The 20,383-nt window shown below is 37.9% G+C and overlaps 1 protein-coding gene across 10 annotated transcripts in view; it reads right to left on the reverse strand.

The window, feature by feature from the left end:
• The window catches only part of Nsmaf (neutral sphingomyelinase activation associated factor), a 100,471-nt gene that overhangs the window by 35,870 nt on the left and 44,218 nt on the right, over positions 1-20,383 (reverse strand). For 6 of the 10 annotated variants that reach the window (XR_015442688.1, XR_015442685.1, XR_015442686.1 and 3 more), the window contains exons 11-30: positions 19,359-19,430; positions 17,723-17,831; positions 16,268-16,498; positions 14,512-14,591; positions 13,788-13,878; positions 13,630-13,693; positions 12,575-12,626; positions 12,357-12,477; positions 11,931-12,062; positions 10,798-10,840; positions 10,323-10,486; positions 8,903-9,011; positions 7,702-7,760; positions 4,508-4,575; positions 3,721-3,788; positions 3,183-3,306; positions 2,075-2,158; positions 1,148-1,331; positions 514-616; positions 295-404 (exon numbers count right to left, since the gene is read on the reverse strand). Coding sequence is in view for 5 of the 10 variants with exons in the window: in XM_087190338.1 (XP_087046464.1) it covers positions 295-404; positions 514-616; positions 1,148-1,331; positions 2,075-2,158; positions 3,183-3,306; positions 3,721-3,788; positions 4,508-4,575; positions 7,702-7,760; positions 8,903-9,011; positions 10,323-10,486; positions 10,798-10,840; positions 11,931-12,062; positions 12,357-12,477; positions 12,575-12,626; positions 13,630-13,693; positions 13,788-13,878; positions 14,512-14,591; positions 16,268-16,498; positions 17,723-17,831; positions 19,359-19,430 (2,068 nt within the window). In the remaining 5 variants the exon portion in view is untranslated. The remainder of the gene's footprint in view (positions 1-294; positions 405-513; positions 617-1,147; positions 1,332-2,074; positions 2,159-3,182; positions 3,307-3,720; positions 3,789-4,507; positions 4,576-7,701; positions 7,761-8,902; positions 9,012-10,322; positions 10,487-10,797; positions 10,841-11,930; positions 12,063-12,356; positions 12,478-12,574; positions 12,627-13,629; positions 13,694-13,787; positions 13,879-14,511; positions 14,592-16,267; positions 16,499-17,722; positions 17,832-19,358; positions 19,431-20,383) is intronic. The other 4 variants (XM_087190340.1, XM_087190341.1, XM_087190339.1 and 1 more) reach the window with 4 other exon arrangements.

A 20,383-nucleotide genomic window follows, 5' to 3' on the forward strand; every position in this document is an offset into this window, starting at 1 on the left:
TTTTTAAAAACCAATTCTACAACTTTACTATGGTTTTTAATTCTCCATATTAAAGTTAACTTAAAGACTGCCTTTTTTGGAGTCAAATGTACATCAGCATAACTCTAAACGGAGAGTCTTTAGAGTCACAGATCGCCAGGCAACCATACCACCCACTCACAGAAATGCTCACAGCATGGAGAACACCCAGGGCCTTTTCTCCCAGGGCAGAGCATGTCCCTAATGGGCTAGGCAGGCAGGCCTGAGTTCAGGATCTCAGGAACAAAGCCTAAAACACCTGTGGAAACTGCTTACCGCTGTGGCCCTGTATTCTCTCACTGATTTTTGCTCCAAGGAGGTCCCAGACCAGCAGCTCACCAGATTCACTTCCAGACAGAACAGAATTTCCGTCCCAGATGAAGCACCTGCAAGAATGATTTGGAAATAGGGGCATATTACGGTGGCCAAATCTTCCCCAGGGAAACGACCGTGACAGTGTTGGCAGATGTGTGCATGGCTACACAGTAACTGTACCTCTGGGGCTGGTCTGATGCCATGGAGGAGATGTGCATTCCTGTCTGCACATCGATGACATTCAGACAGCCGTCCACCCCTGTGCTGAGAATGTGGCGACTATCTGCAAGACAAGGCAGTGGTTTCAGAATGTGGTTTAGATTCTGTATTACAAAAGTTCATTCCTTTTTTTGTTTTTTGAGACAGAGTCGTGCTTATGTAGTTCAAGCTGGCCTTGAATGAATTACGTAGCCCAGGTTGGCCTCGAACTTTCAGCAATCCTCTTGCCTCAGGCTCCTGAGTGCTGGGATTACAGGTGTGTGCCACCACGCCAGGTTCAAAATTTCATTTTTGCATCAGTGGCCTGCTTATTTTCCTCGAGCTTCTTAAACAGTATTTTGTCCTTGAAATGGCTTTTACCTGTCTCTGAGACACTGGGATGAGATGACCCTTCAGTATGAGTTAATTTACATCTTATACATTAATTTCTCTAATAAGAGAAAGTAAGAACAGACAATTCTGCTTTTCTCCTACGTGCCAGTGCTACAGATATAGTATATCCTGGCATCAATCCTCTTACAACCACAGGCAGAACCTTTATCACCAATAATGTTTTTTCTTTTAAAGTTTTGTTTGTTTCACAACTGTAATTTACCTGGCATCCTGTGTATGAGAAAGGATAACACACCTGGGCTGAAAGCAGTAGCACATACAGCCCCCGAATGGCATGGGATCTGGTGCAGTAAGGTGGCTGTAGTGAGGTCCCAAATAGTCACCATGCCTTCTTTGGTGCCTGAAGCCAGCAGTGTGCTTGCTGCATTTAAATTGATTGTATCTACCTAAGGAAGAAAAGAGCAATAAATACTCCACTTAATCTTGACACTAACTCATATGTGTGGTCACAATGATGCACTCTGCACTGTACCATGCAGTGTGTGGGTGTCGCCTATACAAAATCAACAGTATCCTACTGAATGATCATTTATTTTAAAATGAAGCAAATACACATAGAAATGAAAATGTACTGCTGGGGAAATTGTAATGCTGTTTTCAAAGAGCCATCTACTGACGGTCCCAGAAAGATGATTCCATGAGTCATGGCCAAACTCACAAAGCCGATCCACTACCATGTGAGGGGTGGCGGAGCAGGGGATCTCTCCATGAGACTACACTTGGATACCATCTTGAATTACATTCTAAATATTTCTGAACCTCAGTTAATTTGAAGACCATGAAAATTAGGCATCAATTCACAACCTCAGGGAAAAAACAGTACCATGAACTATAGCCTTAATATGCAGTATTGTGAGCAAAGAAAACAATGGGGGAGAACTAAGCTCCTTTTTGGCTCTTGCATCAGGCTGTGTATACTCAGCCATCCTAGACAGATGTCCCTTCCACTTTCAGGGTCAGGAAATATAAAAAGACAAGTTTCATCTTCAAAGGGACATTTTGGAAATTGAGATTGGTAGAAGTTAATTCCTGGAAAATTTGCAAAGAAACAAATCGGAGGGAAAACAGTATAGACTTGAAACCTAAACACTCAAGTGCAGCTTTCTGCAGTCTTGTTGCTGGTACTCACACTGACATCATGTTCTAGCTCAGCCAGCAAATCAAACTGCTGTCTTTTGGTGCCGGACATTTCTGCAGGGACACCAGACCACACCTAAGAGAGAACACATTGAAGAAGGTATTTTCAAACTTGCAATACAAAATCATTTCCAATGCCTTTAGAAAAAACTCTTGACAAACTTCCATTTAACATGCTTTCCAATAAAGTGAGGCTGCTAACAGTCCCGCTTCACCTCCCCAGTGCCTGCACATTTTCCCCAGCAGCATGTGCTTGCTTACACTTGACTTTTGTGCCCGTGTCTGTCGGTAACACTTGCTGCTGTAACTATGTGATCAGAGTAGTACACACATTAAGGAAATACGAATGCAGAAGTACTGCAATGTCTATTAATATTTTGATAAGACTCAAAAAGGAAGTCGTTAAACAATTACTAAAATTAGGTAGAGGCAAGTAAGCATATCTAAAAGAATAGAGGGAAAAGTCTTGAAAAATTTCTAACAAAATTCTAATAGTTTTAGTGCTTTCTTCTATATAAGTGCAAGTTGGAAATAGTCTAGGATGAAGAATATTTATGTGGGAAATTTGTGGAGGATTCTAAGTAAAAGACTTGCATAGTCCTACATCAAAAGAATGGTGAAAGAATATGCATTTGTATGATTCAAACTTAATAAAGTGAATCTTCCAATAATCTTTCACTTTCACTTGAAACTGTATGATAAACTGATCCACTATTTCCAGTCATTAACATAAGAGGGATTGCTACAACGCTGTTAACCAAATTAATGTGAGATCTCTTAACTCCTAACTGAACACAGTATAAAGAAAGCATGATAACCTTCCTATCCAGAGGTGCCTAAGCCAGGCATGGTGGTCCATGCCTGCAGTCTCGGCACTCAGGAGGGTCATCGTGAGTTTGAGGCCAGCCTGGGCTACACACCAAGACCCCGTCTATAAATAAATAAATAAAGTGCCTAAATTTTAAGAAAAATACAAGCAGTAATATTCAATGTCCTTATGTACCATTTACACACTTTGTGAAAAAAGTGATGTAACATTTTAACAAATGAATTGGCTTATATTTTATTCCAAACATTTATGTTAAAAACTACATATAAACCTTCACTGTAGCGTCCCACGATGCAGAATAGAGCCTGTTGCCATGCCAACGGACCTGACTAACAGCATCATCATGCCCCATTAATGTGTCTTGACGTCTTCCAAATGCTATGGAATAAAAATAGCTAAAAGATAATGACAACTATTAGAACAGTATCCCAACATAATTTAGGACTCTCAAACACATATTTAAGAAACATGCTATTGTTTAATTTCATACTAAGGCCTACTCGAATTACAAATTTCTTCTTATTTAACAAAAATATTCAAATTTTTAATTTAAAACTAGAAATTCCCCAGTCTGGCTCATCTGTATTTTTATTTCAATTTAAAAGTTAGAAAAAATAGACTCCAAATGGAGAAATTATGAGATTCAAATAATATTTGAATACAGTGATACTGTCCTTGTCTCTAGTAACACTCTCTAGAGATTACATAGTGTCCACCAGTGGAAGGTTCTGTCCTTTTATACCTCATGTCCACAGAGAAAGTTCTTGTGCGTGTGGAATTACAAAGGAGCAAGCATCACAGATACATACACATTATTGTCCCAAGAAGAACTTATGACAGTGGCATCTCCTGGTAAAAGTAAACAAGACGATAAAGCCTGAAATACAAATGATTTGATATAAACAGTTGGTAATAGTAAATCTTTAATATGAGAAAACTATAATTTTCTCCCAAAATTAATGCAATTGTCCAATTCCTTCTCTGATGGCTCTTCTTATAATTATCCAGATATTTCTGAACTGGCTAATTTCAGATGTAAGGTTTCCTCCCAAATGTCAACTGCATTGTGAGCTAGCCTGAGGACGCAGGCTCTGATGGGGCAGAAGGAACAAGTTAATACCCTGGATCAATGTATGTGGACAGCAGACTGGGGATAATCCTTAAGAATGAAAATGCCCTCTCTGCAAATTTTCTTTGTTTATGTAGTCTACAAACTTTCTTAGGGAATTTCAAACTCTTTCGGATGCTTAACATTTAAAAATAAAACATGTTCTTTTAGAAGAACTGGCTTTGTTGCATTTGGTATTTAGCTAATTGAGAATTTCATAAATTATTTAACACATAAGCATTTTGTCTGACAGTTAAAGTAAAGATTTTATTAAAGAGACTACTACTGAGTAGCTCTTCAAATTTTTTAGCCTAAAATGAAGTCACAATAATATAAGAGGCAAGGTGGGAAAAATTTTAAGTTGAATTTAAAGTAAGGTATTCTGTAGATTGGGAATAAATTCAATTGTATGGACAGAAATGAAATAGGTGTGTATAAAACAAACTACTACTTGATTTTCTGTCATAACACTGAAAAAATAAACTTACCATATTTGAAAATGATATACTTCTTTGCAGCATTTTGGATTCTTTAGAAAACATCTTCAAGGTGGAATCTAATAATGAGAAAGCAGACATGTGAGAAAAACTCTCCGAACCATCACCGTGTCAAAGGGTAGCTGCTCTGTTTGTTCCTGGAGGCCACAGGCAGTGTAATCCATGGGGGCTGGGTGCAGTCAGGGCTGGATGACCTAAGACCTGATCAGCACAAAACTCTAGTCTGTAACTGCTGAGGAAGAAATCAGTTTAAACCACAGAAACCCATGCCTTTGAAAAGCCTGGTAATTGAGGTGAGCAAATGCTACAAAGGAGGCAGACACCCAATGTTAGTATCAATACTAAAATAGCCACTTTAATATTAAAAAAGAAAGATCTTGGTAATTAAAACAGCCCAATTATAGTATGACAACCTTGAACTGAACTAGCATTTATGGCAGACAACCACTGACTTTTGAAAGAATAATAAAGTAAGAATTAAAATGTCCAACCTTTTAATTTCTTTGCCTAGTAGAAGCTTTAAAAGTTTACCAGTCTCACAAGCACAAGGACCCGAGTTCGATCCCCGGTACCAAAAAAACCCAAAAAACAAAAAAAAACAAAAAAACTTGTCACACTTTTTGGGGCCGGGGATTTAGCTCAGTGGTTCCAGTGCCTGCCTCCCAAGTGCAAGGTCCCAAGTTCAATCCCTGGTACCAAAACAAAAAAAAAGTTTACCAAAACCTTAGAAAAAACCCCAAACTAGAAGGCTGGAGATGTAGCTCAATGCCTAGCTTACACAACACTCTGCACTCAATCTCGAGCACACCCCTTCCCCACTAAATTGATAGGTCTCCCACCACCTCAGCAGCTATTATGTATAGTAGCTGCCCTCTTCCTATGGTGCCTTGCCCCTTCCCCTGTGTGATGTCATGCCAAGATGGTTGCTCCCACCAAAGAACAAACCCTTCTTCCCAGCATGCCCCTGTTCCCACCTAGACAGTAACCTAATACTCGCTCACCTCCTACCACCTAGTGACATCACCGGCTCCTCCATTCCCTAGTCACTACCTCAGTCAACCCCGCCTCAGCCCCTACAAAACCCACCCCAGTCTCTATAAAAGACTCTCCCTGCCCCAGCCATGTTGCTTTTGTCTCTCCTTTGTTCAGAGACAGCCCGGCAGATCTATTCCCCTAATAAAGGCTTGTTGTGGCCTGGTCTGGTCTTGGTCTTCGGCCCTTTTACCTGACATAAATAAAACCAGGACAAACAACAGTAAGGAAACCAAAACTCACAAATGAGAATGCTATAATGTGCTGCAAATATCCCACAGATGAGATGTGTAACAATCCATTTTCTAACTAAACACACGTTGTGACAGAATGTCAGGAGCTATAAATAATTTCCCCTGTACAGTAAAACTTCACATTTCAATCTAATATTTGCAACACTAACACCAAAATTCCTGAGAATTCATAAATATGAGCCTCAATAAGACACTCCTCAGCATTAACTTGAAAACAAAAACAAAATAAACACCATATTTCTGCACTTTTCCCTGAGGAGTATAATTATACTAAGTATACTAAGTCTTCCCAATATTGCTTTTGATACTATTAGGCAATTCTGAGTGTTCACCTCAAAGTCTAGGGGAGACAGTTCATTTGGAGCATCCTACAGAACACAGTGAGCCAGCCAGGTGTGTAAAGATGTTTTCCTTGAAATCAAAGTCGCCCTCCTTTTACTACAGGTCATCAAGTTCAAGACTGTAGAAAGAGCTAATCTCATAAGTGATGAGTCTTGAAAATGACAACAGAAATACAATGCATTTCCAAACAAGAAATTAAACTTTGGGGTGAACAATAGGGTACATGCAAATCAGTAATATGAATTATGAAAATCTATACATGAGAATAAACAGAAAAAGCAGACACTTTTCACACACACACACAGAACTATCATTTCCTCTTTGTGTGGCAAATCCACAAAGAAGTGCTTAATAAACCTCAGACGTTTAAAGCCTTGGTGTTCATAAACTCAAGATTTACAAGATCACAAAGCACAGTGAGTTAAAGAATTTAACAAACTAGGTCAGAAATACCCAGCTAACCTCAAAAGCTTTAGAGACAAAGCATTTTGTCTGGTGCTGGAATGTTGGCAAACCCAACATACAGTGTTTCCTCTACCAGAGGGTCATCTACTGCACAATCATTTCCGACACTCTGTGGGCAACGGTTTTATGAAATCTGGGATCATATGTGAAGAGAAGGGAATGCTACAGATAACCGACATGATAGCAGAACTGGGGAGCGGAAAGTGACTGATTCACCTAGAGGAGTTTGTGTACTCGGCATTAGGCTTAACTGGATGGATCAGACATATAACCTCCTGTTACATACAAGGGCTAAAGAACAAGTGGTCTCATTAAACCAGTACTCACTGTGTCAGAACTGGATGCCTTATCACTAAAGCGGCACAGCTTACATATTACCTGCTTCATCCCACACTGTCCAGGGAGCCAACCCAGTGCTCTGAACATGACACACCGGGGTCAGGACATACTTTCATTAATTACATTGCAGAGATTATCAGGGAAATAAAGGATATAGCAAGAGACGCATTTTTGTTTATTTTTAAGATTAAGACAGCCAAATTCTAATGTATCATTAAAGTACAGTACAAGTCTCATCAACTAGGCACTGCAGGAGTTTTTATAACTTCTGATAATATACAGGCACGTTAGCAATATATGACATTTCCAGCTAAGTCCTATGAAAAGATCCCAAAGAGGAGATATGAGGTAAATGACAAAACTGGAAAAAATAACAGCGAATTTGCATCCCCACATGCTAATGTGCACACACCCGTGTCTGACACAGCACGTGCTCCTCTCTGGTTCTACCCGAGACTTGTGCAGACCCAGCAAGTAGACCTGAAGCCTCTCATGGCAGATGGGAAAGACGCTGCTGAAGAAGGACATGGGAAAGAGGTTCTTTCTGCACTGTATCTTCATTCATCAGCAAGACAATGACCTTTAATTTTGCATCTGGCAAACTACAATGAAGTTCTACATAATGTATCACAATAAATTACTCTAAATCTATATTTTTGGAGGCAGGAGATACAAGTAAAGTCCCTAACCAGGATTTAAGAAACTTAAGAGTTTTGAATCTGATTAAATCACTTTCCAAGCAAGAAAATGTACCTTGTGATGTTGTGAAGACTGAAGACCCATCGCAAGAGACTGCTATCCCTGTAACTGCCCTGTTTAAAGAAAAATTTTATAAATTACTATCAGCCATATGGTGGGACACCTGGTTTATGTCTTTGATTTATTTTAACAAGTTTCCTTAACATATTTCTGACAATTTGAAAATGCTTCTCTTTCAATCCTAGCTTATCTGAAAATCATCTAAATGACTAAACCTCTTCTTTTTGATCGTTCTGCTGTCTTCATTACTAAATCTAATTTTTCTATCGTCTGTCAATCATACAAACATCAAGTTCTAGCATTTCCTCTCAGAAGTTACTCAAGGGTCATTCATTACATGAAGGAATCTGGAGGTTCCTTCCTGTCTTCACTATCTTGGATTTTATGCTGCTTCACATCCTATGTGCCATTTGGAGAAATTGTGACGAGAAAAGCCAATGCTAAAACAATGAACATGGCAGAACTAGCTGCTTCATTTGTGATGTGAAGCCATGTGCCTGAGGTAAAGGCAGGCACCCCGCACGTCCAGGTCCTCTTATGAGCCTGGGTATACATAATCACTGAACCATCAGGCTATCGATGGCCATGGGGCAGAACAGGGACCTGGCCTCTGGGTCTGGGTTTTCTTTCTGTACCAGCAGGATGGGCCAGGCTAGACCAGCTCTTCTCAGACCACCAGTGGACATGAACACCCTTAGCGGAGAGGACAGGGGAAACATACATCTCCTCTGAGCCCAACAACAAGCCCAGATTCTTTGATGTATAGATATTATTTTTAAAATTCATGTGAATTTTGCAATGCAAAATTTTCTGCCTCCCTCCTCCCTGCATTTTTCCTGCAAGTTCAGTAAATTCAATACTTGAGGACAGACTATACTTCTCCCATAGCTTCAGACCATCAAAGACTCCAGGGGCAGTTTGAGAGGCCCAAAACTACTTGCCAACTAGAGACCCCATCTCATATTCTAGAATGACAGCACAATCACGGGGGCCAACACAAATCATTCTGTGTCAAACTTTCCCTTGCTACATCAACTTCACAGAGCAGATCACTTACAGATATTTTAGAGGGATAAAAAACAATACTGAAAGGAAACTTTTCCCTCACGACTCAGTCTAAAACAGTTTAATCCCATGGCAAGACCCTAACTTTTGCAAAGATCATTGGCTGCAGAGAATCACAGATTATTCTTACTCTTTGTGGATTTTATACTGCTCATATAACTTCAGCTTGGTGATGTTATTCCACGCCAGCGTTTTGCTTTCTTCAGTCAAGTCTTCAAAGGACTCTTCACCTGGAGAAACTATATTAAATTGTTGGGAAGTGAAAATTTCTGATAGACAAGTGCATCAGATTCATAATGTTTTTAATAAAATCAACCAAGAAAACAAAATAAAATGTAACTGCTTTCAAATGTACTTGTTAGCACCGTAACAGTCAAGGAAGACATCACACAGAGAAAGATAAAGAAGTATCTTCAAATGTCAGTCTTACCTGTATTTGCAAAGTCTGTATTTGACCACTCAAGAATTTCAGGAAATCCAAGACTGAGTAACCATTTCCTCATCAACAATCTTTGCAAAAACCTGACAGTTGCCTAAGAATGTTGCAAGTTGGGTTTTTTTTGCTTTTTTTTTTTGGTTTTGAGGTAGAAAAAAATCAACCCAAGGGTTTCTGGATAAAAACAATGTTTTCACTTCTGCTTTAAGAAAAGCTGAAGCAATTACGCTTTTAAAATGATCATATGACTGTGGTTATGGCTGGTGACTAAGAGGAGCATGGGATGAAACAGTATCACAAGATAATCCCATGGCTTGTATGTCTGAACTTTATGAAACACACAGCATGTCCTGAAGTATTCTAAGCTAGCCCTGGGCCTAGTAACTGAAGCTATTCCTCCACACTGAAGACAGCTACGTGTGCCTAAATAGCCCAGCTCAGGTAGTAGACAAGACAGGTAGTAGAATTAGAGATAAAAACAAATGCATTGATTTTGCTGCCAGCCTTGGCCTATGGTATCATACACCTCCTGGAGGGAAGAGGGGTTGTAGGCTTGAGGCTGTTTTACATGAGATACAAAACACAGAAAATCAGATGAAGGTGAGCATTTTCCTTCCTTTCCAAATTCTGGATGCAAGAATTACTTCAAGTTAATTTTAGTACCAAGCATATGACCGGCACAAAACAGATGTTCTGTATACATTTACCAAATTTTATATAAGAAAACAGACTTAAAGAAAACAGAGCAGTGTGAAGCCAAGATATCAGTATGTCGGTTTTGCAGAGAACTGGGGACAGACGTCATTTCTTGGGAAAGAGGAGGGTGGACAGCAACTTTTAAAGCATCCATGGCCAGGGATATAAGTATGAAAAGGAGATCTGCTAAGAATTTAGTAAAAGACAGGAAAAAAGACGGGAACTGTAGTGTGGGAAAAGTCAAAGTCAGGACTCAGTAAGTCAAATTAACAAAAAATAAGTTATTTGATTTTTCTTAAATAGCTACAAAAAAAACCCACCTAGCAGCAAAGCAGTTTATTTTCATCTCATCTCAAAAATATTTAACCACCAAAGAGAAACAAAAAGGGCTCACATTTGTCTTCTTTACAAACCTTACCTGGGGACTCTGCTATAGAAGCATTATAACTGGAGGTCTGGGACATACTTTTAAACTTGGAGGTGATCTTTTGAGGATGTGGTGTTACAAACAGCTGTTTAGGTGTCTGCCCAAATTCTAAGATCTGGGTTAGCATGGCCACTTTCTCATCAGGATCTTCAATGCTTTAGGACAGAACATAAGTAGTGCAGTGAACCACAGGGTCAAGTTTCCAGAGAGCACATGTTTCAAACAATGCAAATCAATGGGAAGGATTAACACTCAAATAATGGTATCAACTATAGGCCAGACTATCTAAACCTCAAGATAGACCTTCAGAATATTTTCTGATTATCAGTAACCAACAATGTGGTGAACGTAACATAAAATTCATTAAAAAAATTTCTATACCTTAACATTCTCAAATAATTTTATTAACAATTTAGATAGAGGTATTTTATAACTCACATAGAAACGCTATGTAGACAATAAATACCTGTTTAAATCTACACCTCCTTCATAGGTCAGGGGATGAAATACTGAAAGAGAGATATAAACACTATTGAAAGATGTTTTAGTTATAATATACACCCTATTTAGAATTTAAACAACTCATCAAGTTATAACTGTTCAAAAAAAACTGATCACATTTTGCAAACCAGACTAATACTCAAACTGAGTAAATATTAGCTTTCATCATTATCTTTTGATGAACAAAAGTCTACCTGGCAGATTAGATGACCTGTCATCTGGGTGTATTTCTCAGACAGGGTTATTTCCTCCTTGGGGGAAGCATAAGTCACAGTACTGAGCTGACTCTGACTGCCATGTGAGGAATGAGATCTAAATTTCCAGCTCAAGTTCCTTATTACCGACCCCAAAGAACTTGGAGGCAAATCAGCACTGACGCTGAAGCTGAGGAGAAGGTATTTTGCTGCTGCTTCTCTTCTGCTGAACTAAAAAGAAACCCTGGGGCCCTTCACAGAAATTGAAAATTGAGGTTACTGTTCTATCATATTTTGATTGAGTTTTAGTTGAAGTTATTCAATGAGATGGAAAGCATAGTCAACCCTCTGTATCAGTGGGTTCTGCATCTGTGGATCCAACCAATGGTATATATTGGGATAAAATGTAACTATACCAAACAGGTATAAACTGTTTTATTTCATTACTCTCTAAACAATATAGTACAACAGCTATTTATGCAGCATTTACATGAGATGTTATAAGTAATCAAGAGATGATTTTAAATAGACAGGAGGATATGTGTAGTTTTTAGGCAAATACTACACTATTTTATATAAGGGACTGAACATCTACAAATTTTAGTATCCACAGAAGGTCCTAGAACAATCCCTTGCAGATACTGAGAGATGACTATGTATACTAAGATCTGAAGACTTTAGAAAAGACCTCTTGGGAGCATGGTGTGGTAGATAACAGGCAAAAGTCATTCCTCCTCTGTTACTTCACATCTACCACAGGGCCAGACAGCCAATGGGCAGTTTTCCGACATAAGATGCTTCTTCAGAAGAAATAAGCTTGACTGCTCTGGCTTTATACTTTTGTTTATTTGCTTGCTTTCATTCTCATTAAGTACTAATTGAAATTTCAGTGACTACTATATACCATTATGGGCCCCAACAGCATCATTCCCTTTCTGCTTGTAGCCAAATACGAGATCGATCCATTCATGAAGATGCTGTGATACATAAGTGCTTTCCAGTGCATCCTTGCTCTTCTGGAGAAAGTCCTCAGCACCTAGAAGATTAGATTCAATCACAACACCATGCAGTCTCCATTTTATTTTCTCCCACTTCTTTTGACTATCAAAATGTAGATAGACATTTCATAGCAGATCTCTCAAATACACATTAATTTTTTTTGCATCATAGACTCAGGGTACGTCTGATTTGGAATAGAGTGATACTGCTTCATTTAGACAGACAATAATATCATTACTTTAAAAAAATCTAAGCAACAAAACAATGATACTGAAACTGCACTATTGGGTGAAGAATGTATATAACAAGATACCTGTAAGACGGTACTCACTTGAGGCCCACAGGGGAAGCTCAACATCATCAACCATCTGCCCTCCTTGTCTCTTTCCCAAATTCAACTTCAGACTATTGACTAAAAAGCTGACATCATCACCATAAAACTCTGGAATCAACTGAAAGTTTTAGGGGGGAACAAAACCAAGCAACATTTTAAAAAGCAGTTAAAAAAATCACTGGCCCTATGAATCATTAATTTCATCAATTGCTTACTTCTTTAAAATCTGTTGCACCATCCAAACAGTTTTTCCAGGTTTCTGCAATACTAAATGGGAAAAAAATTCACATGTTAAATCTAAACTGCAGAATAGTAGCAGCACTTCCTGTGCATCCACCTACTGTTCTATGACTTTCCCCTTATCGATCCATTTTCTCATCTACCCTGAATTCACAGCATCCACGTGAACAGCATCCACGTGCCTCTAGGGAGAGAGACGACTGGGGCACAGGGAGCTGATGCAACTGCTTAGGGTCACAGAGGGGAAAAGGGTGGAACCCAACTGCACGGCATTAGGCACCACACACACTGCCCGGATACTGACAGAGAGCACACCTCTTTAACAGCCCATGTAAAAGGAGTGTAGAGCTCGGAAATCATTCAGAAATACACAGACCAAAACAACTATTATTATCCTAGTTTGGTTAGATGACATGTGAACTTTCCTCTATATATGTATATAAAGAAAAACTACAGATATATAGTTTTGTTTTGTTTTGGTAAGGAAATAGTATGTACACACACAGCTAAATAGGAAGTTATATTCAATCCATAGAAGAATTATGAAGAATAATAAGATGCTGGAAACAATATAAATGCTAAATAGAAAACAGTTGAAATAAACTATGGCATATGTTAAAATGTGATACAGTAAGGGCCCGGGGATTTGGGTCAGTGGTTCTACCACCTGCCTTACAAGCGCAAGGTCCCAAGTTCGATCCCCAGTACCAAAAAAAAAAAAATGTGATACAGTAATTTTTAAAAATCACTATTTTAAAGAATATTTAACACCATGGGGAAAATTTCAAGATCTAATATCAGGCCACAAAAAACAGGACAAAAGTCTGTATTTAAAATATACTGTATTTTAAAATATTCTCACATTTATATACAAACAAACATATCTTTTAAAAGCCTGAAAGGGACAGCTGTAACAGTAAGTGATTTTTAAAAATATTTCTTTACATTTTTGTTTATATCTCAAGTTTTAAAATGAACATTATGAACATATATAATCATTATACTGCTAAGTGAGGCATTTATGTCAAACCTGTTGAACATCCTATCTGCATTATCAAATCTTCCATTCTGCAGGCATAGCATATACTCTGGTGCTGAAAGGGGAAAGGATTAGAGTGAAGTTAGAGCACATTCGTTGAGATTTGTGTGAGACAAAATGTAACCGAGGGTAATGCTAAGGAGCCTTACCGATCCTAACAAGGTAAAAGAGCACGTAACCTGGGGAAGAGTAGTGACTTCCATACATGAATTTTGGCTCAGGCATTTCCTGGTAACGAGTCTGGAATATAGGGAAGAACAGCACTAAGTATTAGGGATAAAGTAGAAACTGACCCACGAAGTAAGGGCCTCATGGTGGCATGGATACACTGTACTCCTTAGTTTCCCTCCTAGCTAACGTCTGAGACTCACAATCCCTGTGGCAAGTGTTTTGGTTTTCTTGGCTTAGGAGAAACAGTGCTGGGGCTGGATGACACAGAATTGATTTTGTGCATCTCATGTGTTTACCATAGAATGCTCCCATGAAAATAACCCTGTAACCCTAAACAGGTCACACTCCTACTTCGTCAGTTGTATACCATAATGCAAAGAGTGAGCAGCTACATTCACGGTGGGGAAAAGAAGTGAGAAACACACCAGGAAGGGTCAGTGATTTCATTCTTGGTGCGTTCTCCTAAGCCTGGGAGAAAGGAGTTTCAGAGGCTATGAAAACACAGTCTTCTGGATCATGATTTTGTTTAGAAATCTCCACTGGGTATGGTGATGCATACCTGTAATCTCAGCACTCAGGAGGATCGCTGAGTTCGAGGCCAGCCTGGGCTACAGAGTGAGTTCAAGACCAGCCTAGACTACACAGTGAAACCCTGTCTCAAAAAACCAAAATAATAAAACCTTGAATCCTATGTCCACATACCAGTAGTCTCTCCAGCCGTTCCTTATTTAGGGCTCCCACTGGCTTACTAAGGTCCCTGAAGGTTCCTGGATTTGATAAATCTGTAAACATAAATAAATAACTTCAGCTTTTAACATCATCCTGAACTGATGCAAATTTACATATTTACTTGTACAAAATAATTTTCAAATTGAAATAAATCCATGAGAAAAATAACATTTCTATTACTTATATAGCTGCAAAAAAGTTAGCAATATCTGCATAATAGTATCTTTTAATTTGACAATGCTTTGAATACTGATATTTTGCAAAAAGATTTCTGATTAAAAGCTACATTCAAAGAAGACAAAAAACTAAATTTTTAAACCATTAAATTTCTACCAAGATTGATTTTCTGTGTTGGAATTATGGTATTATTATGCTATGATATTAGCATAATTTGAGAACCAGGGGTCTGAAAATTATTAGAGAAATAAATTCTCATATTCTTAGGACATCTGTTATCTCTGTCAACTGTAAAGCTTAGTGAACTGTCAAAAGGAAACTGTTCACAATACAGAAATTAAAAATATTGCCGGGTGCACTGGCACATACTGTAATCCTAGCTACTCAGAAGGCTAAAGGTAACTTCAGAAGCACAAGTTCAAGGCCAGCCATGTCAATTTAGATAGACCCTGTCTCAAAATAAAATAAAATAATTAATTCATTAACTTTAAAAAGGGCTGGAGATAAGTGGAACAATGCATTGGTTCAATCTTTAGGACTGCAAAAAATTTTTAATTTAGAATTATAATATCATCATATTTGTATTAAAATAATTTGAGGGAGCAACAGAGAAGTACATTAAGTTAGAATGGTTATTTCTCAGTAATATAATCATGGGTGATTTTTACTTTCTTCTTTGATAAAATGTTCTACAATGAATGGTTATTTCTTTTGGTAATCACAATTTTTAATGTGAGTTTTAAAACAATACTGTAAAGTGAATCACAATTTTCAGTGAGAAATTTGAGTATTTCAAAACTTCGTGCTTCCAGATGATAACACCAGATTAGATACAAATATTTTCTATGTGTGTACTTCAAGAGGTACAGTGGAGAAAACAAATATGAGACACTTTTATGATTTATATGTAACACGTATTTAGGGTCTGGGAGTGGAAACTAGCCATCTTTAATAATAAAATTGCCTATCAGCTGGAGACTGGATAGAGAAAATGTGGTTTTTTAATAAAATGGAGCACTACTCAGCCATAAAGAATGAGAAATTAGACATTTATAGCTAAATGGATGCACACTGAGGCCATAATCTGTAAGTGAAATAAAATAGGACACACATGTGTAAAGGCCAAATAGACTCCTGGTGTGAGAAACTGAAAGTGTAAATAAGGATCAGAAAGCATAATACATATTGTGAAATAGGAAGAAAAGGTCCAAAGGGGAAGGGGGAGGAGTAAGGGAATGGAATTAATATGAGAAAAGGAAAAAATGGAAAGAAAGTCTTTGTAAATAGGGAGGGGTGGAGGGGTTGAAGGGAGGGCAGGGGAAGGGGGAAAAATAAGAACCAAGAGAGACTATGTAAAGGTGCAAATTTCCAATGATGAATGTCATTATATTGTATACCTAAAATGTACCCATAAAATTAATTAAAAAATAATAAAATTGAAATGAGTTCTAATCTGTCCATATACCACATCACAATTCTAAAAGAGAATTTATTCTTCTTTAGGATGAGCATTTCCAACTCAGCCCTATCAGAACGTACGCACGGTATTTACCTAAATCTGGGCTGGAATAGTCACTTATTATCCACGGAAACACCGGGTACTGGGAGAGGTCACTGCAGCTGCGGTCGGCCAGGTTGTTGAGGTGGAGCAGGTACTGGTAGTTGGAAAGGTGGCCTCGCTGCCACTGCAGCATGTAGCTCTCAGCGCTGTGCTCTACAGCACGGTGCTCTGCAGGGAGAGAGGCCACCAGCCTGTCCTGCGTTCTGCCAGTGGCTGAATAACCTTTACTTGGTACAGAAAAGTGAGATTCTTAAAATACAGACCTTTCCACAGACTTTTGAAAAATACACTTTAAGAGAAAGTAAAGTTGGCTGTTGATCAGTTTTCACAAAGGAGTTGCTCAGCTAATTCTGTATATTTATACAATAAATAACAAAGAAGTCTTCTAAGCATGCTGAGTTTTAATGCATTTTTGAAAACTATGAGCATTTGTAAAATTTATTTCCTCCAATTTTAAGAAATCAGAATAAAATATTTTAACTTTCTCTTAGGTCTGAAGAGGTGTGCTACTACTAATTTATCAATTATCACATTATTTATTCATGTGAGGACTGAGATAAAGAAAAGAAATTTTTTAAAAAGGTACTTGGCAGGAAAACCAATTCTCAGGCTAGAGGGCCAGAGAGGCCACCTTCTCTCTGGAAAAACGGAATTGCAAATGACATGCAAAGTGAGAACTTCTCTTTCAGAGAGTACAGGATGGACTAATTCTCCTCCTGTAAGTAGATTTTTTTTCCAGAAAATTTTGCTTCAAAGTTTTTATTAGAAGCACCAAGAGACTTAACTCATATGTTGATTCATTATTCCTATTTAATCTTACCAAGTGTCTTTTCTCATCAGCTACTAGGAAAGGGCTTCAAAACACAAAACACTTTCCCTTCTCATTTACCACTCTTGAAACACCTCTGAAAAATTTTAGAAATAAACTTAAAGGGAACTGACAGTATTAGGTTATGGCAAGGTTTTGACTTGATTTTAAGACTCACCATGAAAGTTAAGTTTTTTGTTGTAATCTTGTTATAGTCAGAAAAAATAAAAATAAATTAAATCAGGAGCTAGGAGATAAATGTAAACTTGTCACAAATCTATACTTATACATTAACTTAAACTGTTCAATGAATAAGAATAATATTAACTATAAATCCAGTAAAATAAAATATATTCTTTATTGGAAATAAACTATTTCTCCTTAAGGGAAAAACATTTAAATATCTTTATCAAAAATTTTTAAAACACAATTTAAATGAAGTATTATCAAAATGAATATATATTTCCCTTAGCTTTAAGATACTATTTTGGCAACTACAGTTACTGGTAAGTGGAAATACGCAGAACTATGAAGAGGCAATTCTGGACAGAGTATTTTTCTTCTCTTATTTGCTACCCCAGCTCCCTGAGTTGAACCACCGTCACATGAATAGACAAAACAAAAGATGAGCAGCAAACCTAGGTATGTGGCAATATAAAAGTAGAGGTCATCTCTATCTTGAGGTTCATAGAACTTTAGGTAGATGTCAGAACACAGATCGTTTTCTGTGCAAAATATTTCCAAGCCCTATAAATTCAGAAAGAAAAAAAAAGATAGCATCACATGCATCTTCCAAATCCAGTATATCATTACAAAATGTTCAGTTACATGTCTATATTCTCGGCTGGGCACGGTGGCACATGCCTGTGATCCCAGCACTTGGGAGGCAGAGGCAGGAGGACTGTTGCAAGGTCAAGGCTAGCCTGAACTACAAAGCAAGACCCTGTCTCAAGAAAAAAATTCTGTATTCTTGATTTTTAATATTTGATTCCAATTTTCCATGCACACTTCGATTCAGAGGCAAAAAAATATTTTTTCCTAGGTATGTGTATCCATTGTGTTGATAAACTTTCTGAGAATAACATACACATTTCAGGTAAACCCTAAATTCCTCTTTAGTGCTGAATGTTTTCACTGATAACAGCTCTCATTAATTTATTATTTTGAAACTCAAAACCAGTTACTCCATCCCTTCGTATCTCTTTTTCAAACATAAATGTTTATCTTCTTTTATAAATTATATATACCTAACAAACTGATAAATGAATAACTCATTCAATTAATAATTTATGATTATTATAAAGACAACTATGAATTTTGTGGATACTGTGCTGAAAAGGCTAATTTAGGACAGGAATCATCAAAGAAAGGATGAAAGCCTGGAACTGTCTTGTTCAAATTCGAGCCTCCATCATTTCCTACTGAGGGAACTAGGAAGTTGCTCCTGGAGTCTCAATTCCTTTACCTGTAAAATAAGAGATTATCTACTTCCTGGGTATGGCAAAAAAATAAAACACTATGCAGTATATAAAATTCCTACTACATAGAAGGCACATAATCAATGTTAAGTTCTTCTCTTTTTCTGACTGCTCTTCTATACCCAAATTTTTTGTATTACTGTAGAGTTAAGATTCTACAATGCTTGTAAAGCCATCAGTTGTTGATGAATCCTCAAAGCAGAAAAAAATGAATTTATACTGATCTCAAATCAAAACCTATTGGAATCGCAGCTTCTGTAGAGATTGGTTCATAACGTCAGACAAATATGCTCACTAGGAGAATAGTGCGAGGATCCACTCCTATGGTTTAAATGGTTACTTTATTTCTCTCTCTTACCAAGCCCAAGTGTTTAATTAATGCAAGTTAACTGTGACTACACTGCAGTGCCACTGAAGAGGTGATGTTTTAATTATCTTCCAAACTTTACTTTGAGACCCACTGTGGTGACCAGGTGGTGGCAAGGGGCCCTGCATTGTCTCACGTAGACGATTCTCACCTAAGCCCAGAAACTGACAATTTAGTAGTAAAGAACTCAAGGGCACCCTAGCCCTCTTGTACTCCGAACCAAAAATGTTTTTGCAACAGAACTCGTATGTACAGAAAGCAGTTATTCCTTTATCAATTTCTAGCTTATCCAAAAGAAAGAGCAGCAAGAACTGGTGTCCATTTGCCTATAATACAACATATTTGCACTTTTTTGTAAGTCAATAGAACATCAGCTAAGCTGAAGGTACAAAGCCATCCACTGAGAATCAGGATTTCACTTGAACTCACCAAGGGCATAAGGCCGTGCCTCCTTTTGTAAATGCGGCAGACATCTTGGAGTGTAATTTGGACCACAGGTTTCTTTAAAAAGTAGAAATTGTTCTTTAGTATCAGGGAAAATAAATGACCAACTCTTGCCTTCCTAATGTGTGACAAGTGAACAACTGGAAAGATTTTGGAACAAGACAGCTCTGGTTTTACATTCTGCTCTGCCATTTTCCATTAGCTTTATGGCACTGGCCATGTGTCTTACTGTTATTCAATACCCCTCAAATGGTAACACAGTCCTTTATCTTTCAGGTCATTACAAGTTATTCAGGTTATTACAGTATATGACAGGCCCTCTAAACTGTTTTAATGAAAATAAGTTTCTTCCTTCTTTTAGAACTTTAAAACACTAGCAAGAAAGAAACAATGTTAGAAGTGTACTGCAGTTGGCTAAAAGGCAATGTTTCTACATAGTGAAAAATGTCTTGAAGACTCCAATGTAGACAACGGATCCTAGCACAGAAATTTGAAAAGTGATCAGTGCTCATACTATGGATCTTGCTGCTATGGTACAGTCATTTTTCTGTAAGTTTTTAACCAAAGCAACAGTAACAGCAGTAGCCCAGCTAATTTATCACACTACTAGAGAATGCCATTCCAGCCATGCATCTGCACTGTCCACTGGAGAACTCAGCAAGGTTGATCACCACCTAGTGGACAGAACTGTTGTAGCATCATATTTGACTCAAACTGCGGTAGATGTTTAAGTACCATTTGATGACAAGCTGGTAAATTTCCAGGGTGTGGTTTTTCACAGCAGAAAACATTCCTGATTCGTTAAGCTGCACTGCCAAATGGCCCAGAGGCACTGCCAGAGGGGGTTATGATTTCTGTTCTTTCAATGAACCAATCCAAAAAGGGGCCAGTTCTAGGTAAGCATTATTCTTCACAAGTTTTAAGGCAGAAATCTGAATTCATCTCTATTTGCTGGTCTAATGTCCTTGTGAAAGAAAAGACTGTTTCCAAGATCATAAAAGGAGCTCTAT

Source organism: Heterocephalus glaber, unplaced genomic scaffold (genome assembly GCF_053883595.1).
Source record: "Heterocephalus glaber isolate CG9 unplaced genomic scaffold, H.glaber_assembly_v1.0 deba00001553, whole genome shotgun sequence".
Lineage (NCBI taxonomy): Eukaryota > Metazoa > Chordata > Mammalia > Rodentia > Bathyergidae > Heterocephalus > Heterocephalus glaber.